General features: G+C 39.4%; 1 protein-coding gene and 1 pseudogene across 2 annotated transcripts in view; one reads left to right on the forward strand and one right to left on the reverse strand.

Moving 5' to 3' along the window:
- The window catches only part of LOC306853034 (dystrophin-related protein 2-like), a 128,058-nt pseudogene extending 123,703 nt beyond the window's left edge, over window positions 1-4,355 (forward strand). The window contains exon 24 of the transcript in view: window positions 304-4,355. The product of the transcript in view is annotated as a dystrophin-related protein 2-like (transcript). The remainder of the gene's footprint in view (window positions 1-303) is intronic.
- Window positions 4,261-16,726, reverse strand: LOC306853035 (uncharacterized protein). The gene is made up of 8 exons (XM_079390196.1): window positions 16,473-16,726; window positions 10,794-10,973; window positions 10,093-10,281; window positions 9,653-9,829; window positions 9,427-9,568; window positions 6,834-7,378; window positions 5,802-5,943; window positions 4,261-5,209 (listed from the first exon to the last, which is right to left on the reverse strand). Exons 1-8 carry the CDS (start codon window positions 16,566-16,568, stop codon window positions 4,500-4,502), a joined length of 2,181 nt encoding a protein of 726 aa, XP_079246322.1. The 5' UTR covers window positions 16,569-16,726; the 3' UTR covers window positions 4,261-4,499.
- Window positions 16,727-16,909: the final 183 nt, after the last annotated feature.

Consider the following 16,909-nt stretch of genomic DNA (forward strand, 5'->3'; position numbering starts at 1 on the left):
CAATGCACTTAAGAACCTAATTAATTTCAAATCTTGCATGACGCATCTTGCACACCGTGTACTCAGAACACATTTGAGAGCTAAAGCAGCAAGACGTTCAGCAAAAACAACCACCAGTCTGTTCCTGACAGTCTTCAGAAGACATTTGTGCTCTACGAAAGGAAAGAAAGTCATACAGGTTTATATTTGGCTGAACCATTTCTTTAAAAGGTGTTTTATTTTAGTATGTGATGCAGATGCAGTACTTAAAACTCAACTTAAAACTGCCTGCTATCCAGTGTGTTAAAGGAAGCTCTTTTTCAGGTGTTGTATTGCTCATCTCATTATGGGCAGGGTCTTGAGAATGTGGGGCTGGCGAATCCATGGACAGAAGAGGCGGCTGTGAGAAGAGTTCAAGACAACTTTCTCAGCCTGTGCTTATTTGCCAATCCCAAAGAGCTGTGGGATATCTGAGTGCTAACTAAACAAACTAATGTTTACATGGTGCCAAAGGCCTGCACTGATCCGGACACTGTGCTAACCTGTGTAGTAATGCAAAGTGTGTGACTTCATCAGCACAGCACAAGAACCACAAACAGGACTTACACCATCTCACCTTAGGTCCCCGTGCCAGCAACTTGTGTGTATGTTTTTTGTTTTTTTTCTGTTTTAAAAATGGTTTACTATTTTCTGTGACTCACTCATGCACATAAATACAAATATACACATATACCGATGGTAAGTCACGCTTGGCAATGCGTGGCCCTTGTTCTGTGAAGCAGAAAAGAGCATATTCCCCTGAACTCCGGGACACACAGCAAGCTTATTTACACTGTAATGACGACACGTCTTCTTGAGGCCAAAGTGCCCATGAGCATTACGCTCCTGCCCTGACGTTCTTTTTCTCTTTCAAATAATAAATCCATAAATACACAGACGCACACTGCAAAAATAATTTTCTTGATCAGTATTTTGCCTTGATATTATCACAAATATATAAACATCTTTCAAACAAAGATATTTTTTCTTTTGAAATTTCTGTACATCAAAGAATCAACTAAATATTAAACCGCACAACTGTTTTCAGAACTGATAATAAGAAAGCCGTCTTTAACACTAATCTGCTTATTAGAATGATTTCTGATGGATCATGTGACAATGAAGACTGGAGTAATAGCTGCTGAAAAGTCTGTGTTGTCATCACAGGAATAAATACATTTTTAAATAAACAGTTATGTTAGTTTGTAATAATATTTTACAGTTACTGTTTTTTCAATAAATTCAGCCATGGTGAGGATAAGAGACTTCTTTAAAAAACATAGAAAAAACCTTACCATCCCCAAACTCTTCAAAGCGAGAGTGTATTTACATTTGTTGAAATATTATGTAACAGAGAACAGCTTATTTTTGCAAATTAAACTCCTAATTTTTGTTTTTAAAAAGGCAAGGATGAGATCAAGTTTAAATTATTTTCTGTGGTAACAGACATTATGCAATGAATGTTGTCGATTGAGCATAACTTTTATTGAACCCAAAACCTCTCTAACTAAATTTAGTGAGATTTATGCTTAAATCAAAGGAGGAAAAAACTGTATTGACTGAGATCACATCTAATCCTAAAATTGCTTCTCAGATTAATGTATCTTGTTTTTAAGGATGTTTGCTATTTCTATTGGAAAACATGACAAAACTGTGATTAATAAATTGATTTTGTAGTGTAGCCACTCGTACAGAAAGGATCTATTGAGGAGATGAGCGGATTTCTCAGCTGTTGGTTTTCCGGTCACAAGGGAATTCTTTCAGGAATGAAGATTTGTAGTGTTGTTTTGTTGTCAGAGCACTTGCCATTAAATTACAGCTGTCCAGCGTGGCATGAACAAGAAAGTGGATACCCAAGGAGATGAATCGACACCAGGTTCGGCCCTTTTTTTTCAACTTTGGCTTGGGAAGGTCTTTTACACTCAAGTCACAGCCTGACTCATTTTAAACCCAGCACAGCTCTTATTATGCCTTAAGACTTCAAAGCTCCCACTTATTTCTTTTCGAAAGAATACCAGCCTTACATCTCTCTGTCTTATTGTCATCTTCCTGATGTAAGTATTTTGTTTACCAAATGCTGTTCTCCAGATCTCAGCATTTACACAATCTAAGGAAGAAAATGAAAGTGAGCATGTGGAAGGATTATTTTACATTATGCCAAGGGAGGAGGATGGCAAATGGATCACGCTCTTTGTAAACAGAGAAAAAAGGCTTTTTTTGTGGAGTGATTTACTGTGGGGTGTCAGATTTATATGAGCAGAGAAGATGCTGGGGGTGTAGTGGGTAGAAAAGAGAAAAAGATAGCGAGCGGGAAGAGATACGGGGTGAAAGAAAGACAGCAAATGGGAAAGAGAAAAGTGTGCAAATATTCACTGTGATGGGTTGTGGCACTGCAGCCCTTGCAAACAGGAATGAGATTATTGCAGCTGAGAGAGCAAGAGACGTTCTTCATTTGTTTTGGCAAACACGTTCCTCGCTCTCCCCTTCTCCATAAAAACACAAAGTGACCCCTGTTACACTGTAGGTTTTGCTTGAATCCCACTGCGCCATCACCGGCTTCCTTTCACACGCATTGTGTTCTCATTTTACATCACAGTGGCGAGCTGTCTTATTTATTTTGATGCAGTTGCTAAGGAACTGTCCCCAAGGACACGGTGCTCCAGGTTGGTCTTTAGAAAGGTGGGGTGACTTCATAATGGAGGAGATACAAATAAGCATATGGAGGAAGAGAGAGAGAGGGCGGGGGGGGGGGGGGGGGGGGGGGGAACTCAGGTCCCCTCCGTCCCATATGCCTGCCTCTGTTTAACTTGCATGGTTCCTCATTAAGATCAACATCTGGTGTTCTATCCACAGCGACACCCATTTATCATTCCAGTGCTTCTTTGGGACAAATGCACCTCACACATACAAACGCACACATTGAAGTATGCGCATTGCGATTCGGTTTCTTTCTCTAGCTCGCTCTCCATTCCATGCCAAACAGTCTCAACTGATTCAGGGCTCTGAATGTGTGGATTGTCTGAAGTCATTTCAACACTGCAAAAATGTATTTATTTTTCCTCAGTGCAATATCCAAACATCCTTAAAACAAGATTTAATATTATGACTTGTTTTCAGAAATAGGCCTATAATTTACAGTTACATTCATTCTTTTTACCCCAAAAAATCTTATCTGAAAGCATTCTTAAGTAAAATGGCTAAAATTTGAAGTTTATTTTTCTTAATAAATGTCCAAATAATATAATTAATATCTAGTCGGGTAAAAATAAAACAAAACATTCAATATGTTCTCTGAAAAGAAGTAATAAAATCATACAAAACTGTTTTTCAAATAAATTAATCATGTTTTAAGTATATTTAGATCATTTTAATAGAAAGCAAGACAAAATGCTGATTAAGAAAATGACTTAAGTCTGTAGAAAGGGAGATGATTTATTAAACATTTTTGCAAATTATAGAGCTTCAACATGGTAGCAAATCATGTAGCATTATGTAATACATGGAAATTCTTCTATATGCATACCATTTGCAAAATATAATAATTCTCCATTCTGGCATATATGTGTATTCATTTTGAGGAGCGTCTCGCTGCAGAACACAAGATCCAGGGGTTGTGGTTGGATCCAGATCCAACTCCTCTCACCTTACATATACCTAAGCCTACCCGTCTCCACCCCCTGATCCCTAAACCCACCCAACTCCACCACGCCCCCTGGATCTTGTGGGCTGCAGCGAGCCCTACTTGTCCATTTTTCCTTAATATGATCTTTGTAACTCATAATTGTTCCCTTGTCTACTTTTAGAATATGAGATGTGCTGAATTTGTGGGATCTGTTAAATTACAGAAGGAAATATTTTGTGGATTTTAAAGCATTGCTAAGGGTTGCCTGAGCTATATTTAGCCATCTGCCTCATTAACAAATACACTCATTATTTTTCTTTGTATGTAGCAGACCTTTGTGTCACGACCCCAATACGTCTCTGGCTTTGCAGGCTTGTTTGTAATACTGAACAACAGGGCATTTACTGGTGTAACCTCTGAACCTGTGGCATCGCCATTACACACCATGACATGTTGTGTTGTTTTCAGGTCAAATGACATGAATACAAATATTACATTTTATGTGTCCCTGCAATATATGCGTTGTTTTTTTACGTTTTGATTTTCATGTGCAATGCAATTTATTTTTAATTATTAACACCATAATTAATGTCTTAGTTTTTTGTTTTCATGTTTTTAATCTGTACAAAATGTGAAAGGAAGGCGTTTTAAAAATGAACGAGTTACTGGCTGCTTTCTACTCATTGTGTACAAAGAAATAAATTTTTATTTGTTATACACCTGGTCTGTTTTGTATTTTTTTTGATGGCATTTAATCTGTTTCTTTTTCTGTTTGCGTTTAACATTTTTGGTGAATTTCTCAGGTCTTGCAGGTGGTGCTGTCCTGTTGGTTCCTCAACTTGTCTTCTCCATCTTAAATTCAGTAGCTTTCCTCTGTTTCATCATCTCCAGTCTTGTCTGTCAGTCTTTCTTCCCTTGATGCTCCACTGCTTGCATCTTTATCTGGCTTTGCAGGAGATTCTTGTTTTTCTTCTGTGATCTCATCCTGGCCATCATTTTTCTTTGTAATGTCATTGGTCAGTAGAGTTTCAGTGGCCCCGGTATCTGTCTGTGATCTCTGTGTGCTATCTCCCAGCACATTGCTTTGGACTGAATCCCTGTCTTTATCTACAGCTGCAGTTTTTTCTTTTGCTTCTTTCAGGGTCAGAGAGCTCTCGTCCTTTTTGTTCTCACAGTTTTTCTTCTCATCCTGTCCTTCATCTTTATTACCTTCTTTGACACTGCAGCTCTCCTCTGATTTGTCACCGCAGCCTGATCTTGCTAGTTGTCCTTCATCGTTCCTTCCCGACATTTTACTCTCATCCGCCCACGTCACTCCTTTCTTCATCTTCTTTCCTCTCTTGGCCTGCACCTTCTTTTCCCACTTCTCCTGAGCGCTTGTCCAGTAGTTTTTGTTTTCATTGATGCACTTCACTCTTATGTTCTCACTCATCTTCTTAATCTCCTGCTTGACGATGGGCTTGAATTTGGGATCCAGTTGCAGCACCCTACTGAAATCCCTGTGGGCCTCTTCTTCATTACATAATGCGGCGTGAGCCAGGGCCTGCTGGTACACAGCTTTTAGATTATCTGCGGTAGAGATGAAAGTGAGAGAGTGAAGACTAGGTTTTGCCTCATTGCATTGGCTTCATGATAAATAATTAATTCAAAAGTAAACAAAAGTTTTCACTCTTTACATAGGGGACTGGATAGAGATACCAAGGAATAACTCAATATGGTGAATGATGCAATTGGTTCAACATCCTGGAACCATTGACAAAATTAAGGATTGAGATGTGGCCCCTAATGGAAGAGTGTAGTAAATGCTAACCGACATAACTCAAGGCTGTTTTTACTACAGGCAATAATGGAGCAATTGGCCGGCTCGCATTGGGTGGTGAAGAATCTATATCTGCTGCCATGCTGCTGCTTAACCTAAACAACATTTGTGTCTATATCATGGTCTATGGTGTCTAACCCTGCTCCTAGTGGGAGTAGAGTTTAGCCTAACCTTAATTAAACACAACTGATCCAGCTAATCAAGGACTTTAGGACCACTAGAAACTTCCAGGGAGGTATATTGGAGCAAAAGTGGACAGTACAGGAAAGTAGACTTTGAGGAGTAGAATTGGACACTCCTGGTCAATGTCTATTTCTGCAGTAAACGAGTGTATAAGCTCACCTTTATGTTTCTTCAGCAGTTTAGAGTTGAGATCCACCACATCTTGATATTCCCCAAGCTCCAGCTTACACTGACTGAGGTTTAGACAGAGTGGCAGACGGACTTTCTCTAGAGATTCCCAGTCTTCTCCTTTATGTTCCACCTCAAAAACACACATATAGGGATAGATATGGCTTAGTGAGCACTGGGTTGCTGATACCCCATGGGAATTTTTTAAGCTTCCCTGTCGTTCCTGCTAAGCAGTTTTTGGATCCCATTGTACATCTCCTCTGGGATATGAGAAGGTATATATATATATATATATATATATATATATATATATATATATATATATATACTATATGTTATATGTTCTGAGGAAAATGTGAGTGGTTGTGTGGTTGATAAGGTGTTTTGACTGTGGGTATTTTGATACTGTAGTGTTTTGTGTGGGTGTTTAGTCCATGCGTCTATGATATAGTCTTTCATGGTTCAGGTCACTCCATCAATTTCGGATGTCTGATGAAAAGCGACAGTACACTTCTAAACAAGCCACATGATTTGAGACCATTTATGACAGTGACTCAGAATTAATGCTTGTAAGCAAGGGGTTGTTCAAATTTCCAGTCTTATGTTTATGCATTTGTAATAGTGATGCTTGCCATTAGAAGGAATCACTTGGCCATAAGAATGATCTAAAATGTGCGAACAAAATATATTATAACCCTTTTCGGCTTGGCTCATGAATATTATTCGGACAGTTTTACATTTGCCCAGTAGTTCTCAGATGAGTGGACACTAGCTTTTTTAGATTACCACTATCGCTTGCGCTTTCAGTGTAATGCTGAATTAAGAGGCTTCTACATGGTTTTAAATTCCACATTTTATGTGGCTTACTACAATTTCAAATCACAGTTCTTGATTTATTTATTTTTTTAAATGGTGGGGCTTGTCCACATAGCCTTCTACAGCTATCGAGTGTATAATAAACAAGGGCTGCACCGATGATCTCTTCAATCAGTCCTGTACTGTATTTTCATTCAGCAAGCTCACCTTAGTTTGGAGATGGTCTACATATTCCAGAGCCTCCTTGAACTTAGCAGTCGCCTGAGTGTATTTATGCTCTTTTACATTGAAATTGCCTTCGTCTTGGAGCAGCATAATTAGCCGTAGCATCTGCTGCCAGTCCTTGCCCTCGGTCAGAGCTGTTATCCTGTGATTGGCCTCCGCTGCCGACTCTTCACTTTTGGTGTCATGCTTGTTTTCCTGTGCTACAGATGGATTCTCTCCCTCCTCAGCATCTTTGAACTCTTCCGGAGACTGAGAATGTTCCCCCCTGCTTTCCTCTTTTGCATCCATCTCAGAGATGTCTTCCTTCTCTGGTTCCTTTTCTCTTTCTTCCAGGATGTTCCAGTACCTTTCTTTATCCTCCCAGTATTTTTCCTTCATTTTATCAGAGAGAAGATTGAGTTCTCTTTGCACCAATCGAGACAGTGTGATGTCTAGGTTGGCCACCATCCGGAAGTCTCTCCTAGCCTCCCTCTCACTCCACACAGCCGCATAGGCCTTCGCTCGCTTGTAGTAGGCCTTGACACAGTCTGGAAAAGATCAATAATGGGACTATAATTTAATTCTGCATTCTGTTACTTACTTACTGAGGCTGCATTGTCTTTCTGAACACCGTGTATGTGCGTTCAAATCCATGTATTATCTTAAAAAGTGCTGTATTAAAAAAGGAACCTTGCTTCAAATACACTGTTGATTTAGCCCAAGTCGGACACCAAGTACACACACCTAATCTTTGGTCTGAGTGAGCTCGAGAGCCTGGTTAAGATTCCCCATTGACGGCTCTCCCCCTCTTTCATTTTATTATGCTCTTTACTAAATCTTTCATTCTGCCAACATTTAAACAGACTTCCCCCAGCCAACGCCAGCCTCTGGCAAAAAAAACCCAGTAGATTCTTTGAGCACATTTCAAAAGGACAAGATCCCCAGGTGACACACGAGAGAAATGTTAAAGAGAGCAAAGATGGAAGATTTGAAACGAAACAGACAACAAGGTGTGGGTGCAGGGCAGAATGAAATGAATAGCTAGAATTAGAGGGGATGGGGAAATGGGAAAATGTATCCTCGAAAAGGGGAACTGCAGGAGGCCGAAGTCACTCTGCCGGCTGCATATGCATAAGGCTCATTAGGAGAGCTACCCACACTGCCTCTGGAGCCACCGCGAGAGATGATACATCTGTCACTTCACATGCTTCAAGAGGGCTTACACAGACCAACTCTAGTCCCTACTCCTCATGCAGCCAGCCAAGCTTAAACAAACCCAAACCACCGAGGACGAAGATTACTATGCATGCTGCCAAGTGTAATTATGAATGTGAATGCAACTGGATTATTTATGATACTCAAAAAGCAAAGGGCTAATTCTCATGGTGGTCAGTAATGTTATAGGGAATAGGGTTTGTTCATACCTCAACTTTAAATGCCATGTGGCTCTCACTAATTTGCTCTGGTTGTCATTTTCTGTGGATCCAATGACTTTTTAGGGAAGTTGATGTTTGATTTCATGTTAGTAATGTATTACAGAATTAAATGCATGGTTTAATTTAGTTCATTTTATTTAGTTAAAAATAGTAATGCAGGGAGGAGTCCTAAAAACTTGAAACAACTTAGCAGTCAGTGGGTTATGCTTAAATGCCTGAAATAAGGCCTGTGGTTAACACAAGATGCTTTCGTATTTTGTTCTATGACATAAATAATTCTATGCCATGATTTTTAAGCTTTTACCTGCCTTGAAAAAAGCTGTTGCTATCAAAACGTGGCTTAAAGGGATATTTCACCAACAAATGAAAATTCTGTCATTACTCACTCTCATGTCCTTCCAAACCTGTAAGACCTTCATTCATCCTCCAAACATAAATTGAGATATATATTTTCTTTTATTTTTGATGAAATCAGAGAGCTTTCTGACCCTCCATAGACAGAATGGGTCCTACCACGTTCAAGGCTCAGAAAGGTACCAAGAACATAGACAAAATAGTGCATGCGACATCAGTGGTTCAACTGTAATTTTATGAAGCTACGAGAATACTTTTTGTGTCTAAAAAAATAATAAAATAATAAATAAATAAATATTCTTTGTTCAACAATACTTCTTCCCTGAGTTGTTTTCTGCCTTTCCAAATGTGTTACAGTGAGTACTTACAGACATTTTTGGGTGAACTATCCCTTTAAATTGTCTAGCTTGTTACAGCAGGATCGATTCTAATTTGGGTGTCAGTAGTTTTTTATCATTCATTAAGACAGAAAAAATTATTCTGAAGGTGATTCCAACAATATTGTTTCTCTGTTCACTTTGATTTTTAGAAGTACATCTTTATCGTTATCTTTATTAGCATCCTTGGTGTGAACATCATGAACTTTTCTGCAATAATCCAAAAACTGGATTACTGGCTTTTTGTCAAGAGTAATGCTAACTTCCAAGTTGGCCTACAAAAATATGTCTTTCCTGCAGCACTATCTATATAGGTCTACTTTTTAATGGCTTTTAAGGGTAGTTACAGCATCTACCAGCAGGGGCGAACTGGGTCATGCTAACAAGCAGCACCTCAACCATTTGGTTTATGCTAACAAGCTGGCCTACCTTTGTGTTTGTCCAGGAGCTCTGTTGTATGTTCTATGACCTCATAATATTCCTCCAGCTCTAGCATGCACTGGCAGTAGTTCAGTACAAGAGGAATGATAAGCCTACCCAGATTAATGTAGTCTTCATCTCCAGGCATCTCCTACAGAGGAAGGAAAACAAACTCAGGTGCACTCATCGATGTCTGAATGATAATAACCTCCATGTCATTTTGTTTTGCCTTTACCCTGGATTGGACTGTTCGCAACAGAACCACAGCCTCTTGGTACTTTTCTGCTGCTTCACGGAACCGACCCTGCTTGACCAAAGCATTGCCCAAAAGATGTAGCGAGGGCACGACTTTTAGCTTCTCATCCTTCTCCATCATCCAAGACTCCCGCTGGTAAGAGAACGGGTCCCCCACCTGAGGTAGACAAATAATTGGAGCATGCTCGTCTCGCTTGGTTGAGGATTGAAAACATGGTCTGAGAATTGGGAACAGCATTTCTTTCCTGGCGTGTAGCACTTGATTGTGTAAAATTCTGTTACGCTCTGTTTGGGTTGCAGTGAGAAATCTTTTGGAGATGGAGGAGTGGAACTAGAATGAGTGTATGAGCGTGTTGTTGTGCAAGGATGCGTGCATGTATTTGCTTGTCTTCTTGCACTGTGTGAATACACCTGACCCACCGAGATTAGTTCCATGATGAAGATTAGAGGTTGAGGTGTCCTCATTATCTCATCAAGCTCTGGAAAGCCTGTCGAATGGTAGTGAAACAAGTTTCCCATGCCACATGTGTGTTTTTGGCCCTCTAGAGGGTCCTTTCCCTGAGCAGCCAGTCGAATCCCTTTTGACACGATAGGATAAAGACCTGTGTGCTGCATAAAAAAGAAAACTCATAACATGCCAGTGTTTCCTACAGAATTACCTAAGAATTGTTTGATTTTTGCTTGCAGCCTCTAGGAGAACCCAAAATATATTTTCACATATGTTACATACTGTTTTAACTGCATCACATTCAATATATGTGGCGAACTCACAATTACAACTGATTTCTTTTGCTGTGGTGTTTAAAGATGCAGTAGCGGGGAGCATTGCAGGTAACATGACCTTTCTTTCAACATCAACCATCTAACCAGAATCGTTAGTCTTATTTGACTTGCAGAATGGATTATTAATTTCCTTGGAGTATTTAGAGAAAACAGCAAATGTGAATGTTGATAGAAAACGTAGGAAGAAGCCAAAGGTGCATAATACATCAGACACATTCTCCTCCATTCTTATGTGAGGATTAATTAAGATCCAATTGAAGCGGATGTGATTATACTTATAGAAAGGGAAAAACAGTGGGAGGCACAACAAGAGGTTTAGTTTGATTTCAAACACTTACAATAGCATCACACCAAAACTCCGCCACCTCTCCAATCCTCATGGAGGATAACAACACCTCCCACACCTCCATCTTGAACATCTTCCCCACGAAAATCTCTGTGGGACACTTATTTTTGCGACTGTCGTCAATCACTGTTCTTTCAAAGTTGTCCAACAGAGTCTGAAAGTGGAACACCAGCTTTGTGGGTAGGAAGGCAGAGGAAAAAAGAGAATGAGAACAGAATTAAGAAAGAGCAGTAGGGCTGGGCGATATGTCAAAAATATATTATCGATAATCGCCGTAAAAAATATCGCGATATCCGATAATATCGTCTACCTAAGCTCCACCTCCACCACGCCCCGCCCCAGCCGAGACAACATTGCCGACATGCACAATAAACACAGTTCAGTACAGTTTGGTCTTAATTATTGCCACATTAAAGTTTCGTTTTTACTTTTTCATAGTTTGTGTTTAAACTAACAGAAAACATTAGCTTTACTGTTATATTGGTGTTGCTAATAATTTCCATTCTGTTCTTATCAAGTTTGAAAAGAATTTTGTTTTTTGAGGAGAACTGTTGAGGAAAAATAATAGAACCCAATTTTAAGTTCATCATGGTGAAGTTGGACATGATAAATGCATGTTGATGACATTAACAAATGCCTCCATTCATTCATTAATTTAATATCTTGAATAAAATATGCCTATTTTCCGATGTCTCTATTTCTTTTTGGCACTGTGTAGACATTTCATGATGGTAAGTATAATGTCCTTGAATACAACAATTGTTGCGTTGTTTTAAAACTTGTAGTCAAGCTATAATGTAGGCTGTTTGATATTTATCATGTATGACTAAAATCATGCAGGGATTAAAAACGAATTCTGAACAAAAACGTTGAGGGTTTTTTTTCTTTTCCGGTAGCCAGTTCAGAGGTCTCTTTTGGCCCGTTTTTAACGAAATAAAAATAACTACTTTTTATTTAGAAGCGGGATAATTTTTAAATTTCATTTTTTTATTTTAATTTTTATCATTTTTGTTTTATTATTCAAAATACAATGCCCACAATATAATTTTCAGTGTTGGGCTGCCGAAACTCCGAACGCGTGCATGCTGAGATAGGCCTATAGGCTAGAACTAATGCCTTAATCTGTTTGCAACAAAACTTTATAGTTTTGTTGCAAATGAATTAAGAATTTAAAGTGCTATATCTCAGCTTAATTATACTGTATACACCGTTTAAAAAAATCTGTAAAAATGTGCGTTGTGAAGGAATTTGCGTATTTTAATTATAACCGTCATGTTTGTGGTTTTTCATCGTTATAGCCTACATCGTTTAAATAAATATTCAGAAACATGCAGTGCTACTATTTTTCTTTTCTGTTTAACTTTTATTACACTGCAGATCAAAATAGAATAGGTCTATAAGGATAAATAGGATTGGAACGCATCTCCAAAATGGCATACACAGATGCAGGTTGCCATTATGGTAGTCAGCGCTGAAAAACGACAAATAAAATATAAACCGAGGTTACAAAAGTGATTCAGTCAAGATCAGTGAGGGATTTTCTTGTCTTGTGTTCTTTGATTAACATTAATGACTGGCGGCTGCGGCTGCTGTCAATGCACGGATCCAATGCACCCTTGTATTCTTTCTCAACTCTTTAAGTTCACTTAAGACATAACCGATTGTATTTATGGGATATTTTGATATCATTCTGTGTGTATTTGTCCATTCAAATGTGTAAGAATGCGCGAAAGAGAGCTGAGTCCAGTGTTCGTGTATATAAGAGGCGGCGTGTGCGCGTGCGTGCGTGCAGCACGGAAAACAGCGCCCGAGTGCAGAAGCGAGTTCTATTTCTTTGTCTTCTTGTAGTTGAATCTTTTGAAATCACAATAAATGCGCATACAGAAATCGAGAAGCAGAATCGAAATTTAATTTTATAACAGGTAATTTGGTTCCTGACCTTCCATCTGATCTGATTTCATAAATTGGAATAGCTTTTCGATTCCCAACCCTCCTACTAAATTATTTAATTATTGCATGCAAAAAGACCTGTATGGTGACTATAGGGTCATGTAAAATTATAATTTTTTGTGTTTGCAATTTACTAGGTTTATCATTCGTCTTTTTTTCCCCTCGATAATCGCCTTTTACCTGACTGTTGACATCGACATCGCGATACTTACAAGACATCGTCGATATACGATAATATCGTCATATCGCCCAGCCCTAAAGAGCAGACATATTTTTCCTGCTTAGTACGCCATGCACATCTTGTAACTTGCTACTATATGCGTTTGTATGGGTTGCAGAGAAAAGTGCAGGGTTTTTAAGCAGGCCAGAATGTATTTTTCTTCATGCCATCCTAATAGCATCCTGGTCCAATTTTAACTTCATTATAAGACATTTAAATGTATAGTCTTTTTTTTTTAAGGCGAGACACTACAGGTGAATAGGGTAAAATTTTTAACTAGCAGATATCACCATGAAACTTTCCCAGTTGATTACCTACATTAAGATGAGAAAAAAATGTATTACAAAGTTTCTGTAATTTTATGTTTAAATATGCAAATTAGTCATTATCTAATTAAATATGCGCTAATTTGCATATATTTTAAAAAACGAAATCTCAGAATTGGATAAAGCCAGGTTCAAAATTCTTTTTTCATTGTGTTCACATATGAGATGGGAAAAAAATTACAGAGGGATTTATGGATATCTACTTTTGTTATCCTGTAAATCAGAATATACTGTCAATAGCCTTAAAAAATGTATTTTCGCCATGTTTTTTGGAATAAAATGTTATATAAATCAGGCTAGGAATAATATATTTACAAATCCCTCTGTAATTGTCTTCATAATATAACTAGGTACAAGACTGGAAAGTTTGGTGTATACAGGTGCTACTGAAGTGGAGATTTCGGACTTGGAGTATGAGAGAAAAGTCATTTTGAGAAAACGGGCTTTAAAGATTTATATTGTAAAAATCCACACATTTTTATATGAAAACATTGCTAACAAGCAAAACAACTGGCCAAGTAATTGTTTATAACAATGTAGACCATGAACAATGACAACTGAATAAAACAACATTGCCAAATAAGACCTTCAACTAACCACAGAGAACCACAAATACAGACACAAACTTATCATCAGAACTGCAACTCTAGTCATCTATGTCCATCGGAACACAAAGTTCACCCATGAGGGTTGAAAGCCTAGCTATCCATGCCTGCACCATATGTAGGCCCCTCACCCCTCTCTTGCTGATGCCTTTTCAGCTTTTTAGCTGTGCTCAGAGTCTTTCTGCAACGTTTTACACTCTCAGACCGGATGGATTTGGCTTTTGTGATCCTCAGCATGTCGGTTTCCCTGATGGTGGTGACGGTAACGACAGTGCTTTCCAGCCAAAGCTTATCCATAATGGCAAGCATGGCAGAGGCCCCCTCATTAAAAGTTGAAATGGCCATACTTGCAGCTGCCTCAACTCTACTCTTACCTACAAACACTGTTTTTGGACAGCGGGCCCAAATGACGGAGTTGAGGCACTCATTCGCATTTTGAGTGCCAGCATGCTGCATGCGCTGCAGCAGGCTGTCACTTGACATGCGGTGGTATACAGGTATCAGCTTCTGGCCCACCTCCCAAGACAAAAAGTTTCCTGCATGGAGCCTGTGGCTCTCTGGAGTTTCTCCATTTTCCTCCGCTCTCCTATACCAACACCAGGACAGGTTGCAGGACAGACATGCTATGGAGGAGATCAGCCCAGATCTCATTTTTCATTTTCTCTATGGAACCCTGGTTATTTAAAATTGCCCCCCTGTAATAATTTTGTAATGTTTTACATTTTTTGGCCGTTAATTTTCCCAGACCCTTCCCCCCCAATTTGCGTTCAGCACTTAATTTTCGTAGTGCTGTGCCCATACGCTTATGGGCATGGTTGATGCATTCTAATTTTACTACCTCATGCCCAGGGTATGGGTTGAGGGATACCACCTCCCTGAATGCAGCACTGTCCCCATCTGACAGCATCTGAATGTATCTCAGCTGGTGGCGACTCACAGACCTGGCCCACATCCTCTTCGCTGCCTCCTGCTCCATAGCCTTGCTTGAGCCCCTAAAATTTTGTGCACAGTCATGCGTTTCTCTCCAGCTGTCAATTTCCTCATCTGTAATCTTTCCCTCTTGCCTGGCAGCTTCTTTAAGGGCACAAGCATGGCAATAGGATAGAACCTCAAAGTCGATCACCAGTCCCGTAAAAATATGGATGCACACCATAGTGTGATGTGAACCCTCTTTTCTGCCAAGTGCCATCAAAAGACACACTGATATTTATCACCGCATCTGCATCCTCTCTCAGCAACTCTGCCACATCTGCATCAATATCTGCATAAGCCTGCCTGACCTGCTCCCTGGTCCTGTGAAGTGACTCAATACCTCTCTCAATTTATGCCGCTAAAATGAAATGTGTATTGTATCAATAACTGTTCATTTGTTTTGTTTTTATAGATACAGCACACAGAAATCTGTACTGTAAAAGTAAAACTGACCACCACAACATAATGAATGAGATGGCACTTTATTCTATTCTTATAAATAAATAAATATTTCATCCATACAAAACAAATATTGTTACAGTAATGTTATAATATGTTAGAAGGTGGTATTGGGCTATTTCTGACATTACAAATTCTCCCATCGACAGCTTACGTTCAGATGCGCTTCCCGAGGCGGGCATTTCACTGGGTAATCCATCACTAATTTTCCTTTTCCCCCTTGCAAGTGACAACTGCTGTACTCTTTTCGATGATTGACGCGAAGTCATTTTCATTAATTCACTCAAAAGATCCCGCGGAAAGCTTAACCAAACAAGGAAGCGTCAACGCATACCATGTCATGTGACGATTCTGAACGAATCACGTTGTCAGAAATTGTCTTCAGCCAATGAGATTGCGCATTTAGAGTTAAATCCCCTCTTTTACTTTCACGATTGGTTGCTGATAGAAAGGAAATGACCATATTTGGATCCGACAGCATTGTAGAGAAGAGAGAGAGCTTTCCAGCAGTATACGTGATGACTGGGTACAGGCAGAGATCGCGGAGCAGCATGTTGATTTAGAACGCCAACTTTTGTTGAATTTATGAGAAATCTACAGACGCAAACAGACAAAGTGCAGTAAAATAAAGACCTAAATGTGTATTTCGGACTTTTTTTCACCACAAGTCTGAAAGAAGACATGTTATTGAAGACAAATATCCAAAAATCTCAAAATTGACCAATAAAAAAAAAACGATGTTTTTGCCTGCCGTGTCTCGCCTTAAAGCCTGTTCATACAGACACCTTGATAGAATGGGAGCACACAGAGTGAATACAGAGCACAGCTGGTAAATGGAGAGATTAATGTTGGCATTGTCATGGAAAATGTTTGTCATCCTCTCCAGGCTGAGGGCCATATGGCTGGACAAGTAGGGGGAAAAAAAGTCACCTGGCACAGATACACCGCTGTCCAAAATGATAGGATGCCAAACTTCTGTGCAATTATATGCACCAAATGGTTTGTCACATAATAAAAACGTTTTATCATCAGTAGTCTCAAGCTACAACCATTTCTAATCAAAGCAAATGGTTAGACAAGAACCCATCCAAACAACGGTCCACTCAAAAGCGCTATCCAGGACCATATATACACCTTACCTTGGTTCCCTTTGGAAAATGCGGCAATGGTCCTTGACCTCCATGCAGAATCTTCTTTTTTACTCCAGGATGGTCAAGCAAATACGTCTCTTGCATTTTTTACTTTTTAGATGAGTGTTTCTTTATTGAAACTGTCCTGATGTCCTGTAGCCTGTGAGAGCTGGTCCTTGGCAGTGTTAATTAGCAAGCTGAGGAAGGGAGACAAATCACACCCTGCAGCCCAATGCTGCCTGACTGCTTTCTGACAGATGGCTGGATTACCAGGTTGAGGATAGCCACTTTAATCTGTTTTGGCTAATCCTTCAACCCCCTGAATCTTCAGTATAATCCCCTGTAAGAAGTGAAGGGATGGGTGACCAGAGAGCGGAACTCAGAGTATGGAGACAGTCGAGATCATTCTGGAAGGCAATAGAGTTCAGTAATCCCAGAAAGAGTTT

The sequence above is a fragment of the Barbus barbus genome (genome assembly GCF_936440315.1).
Source record: "Barbus barbus genome assembly, chromosome: 33".
NCBI lineage: Eukaryota > Metazoa > Chordata > Actinopteri > Cypriniformes > Cyprinidae > Barbus > Barbus barbus.

Bases quoted from the DNA above. Each gene is read 5' to 3' on its own strand.
- LOC306853035 (XM_079390196.1), bottom strand. From the start codon at position 16,568: ATGCAAGAGACGTATTTGCTTGACCATCCTGGAGTAAAAAAGAAGATT. The intron at 5,944-6,833 runs GTGAGCTTGCTG...TGTGTTTTTGAG, and splicing joins TAGACCATCTCCAAACTAAG to GTGGAACATAAAGGAGAAGA. The intron at 5,210-5,801 runs GTGAGCTTATAC...TCTCTACCGCAG, and splicing joins ACTGCTGAAGAAACATAAAG to ATAATCTAAAAGCTGTGTAC.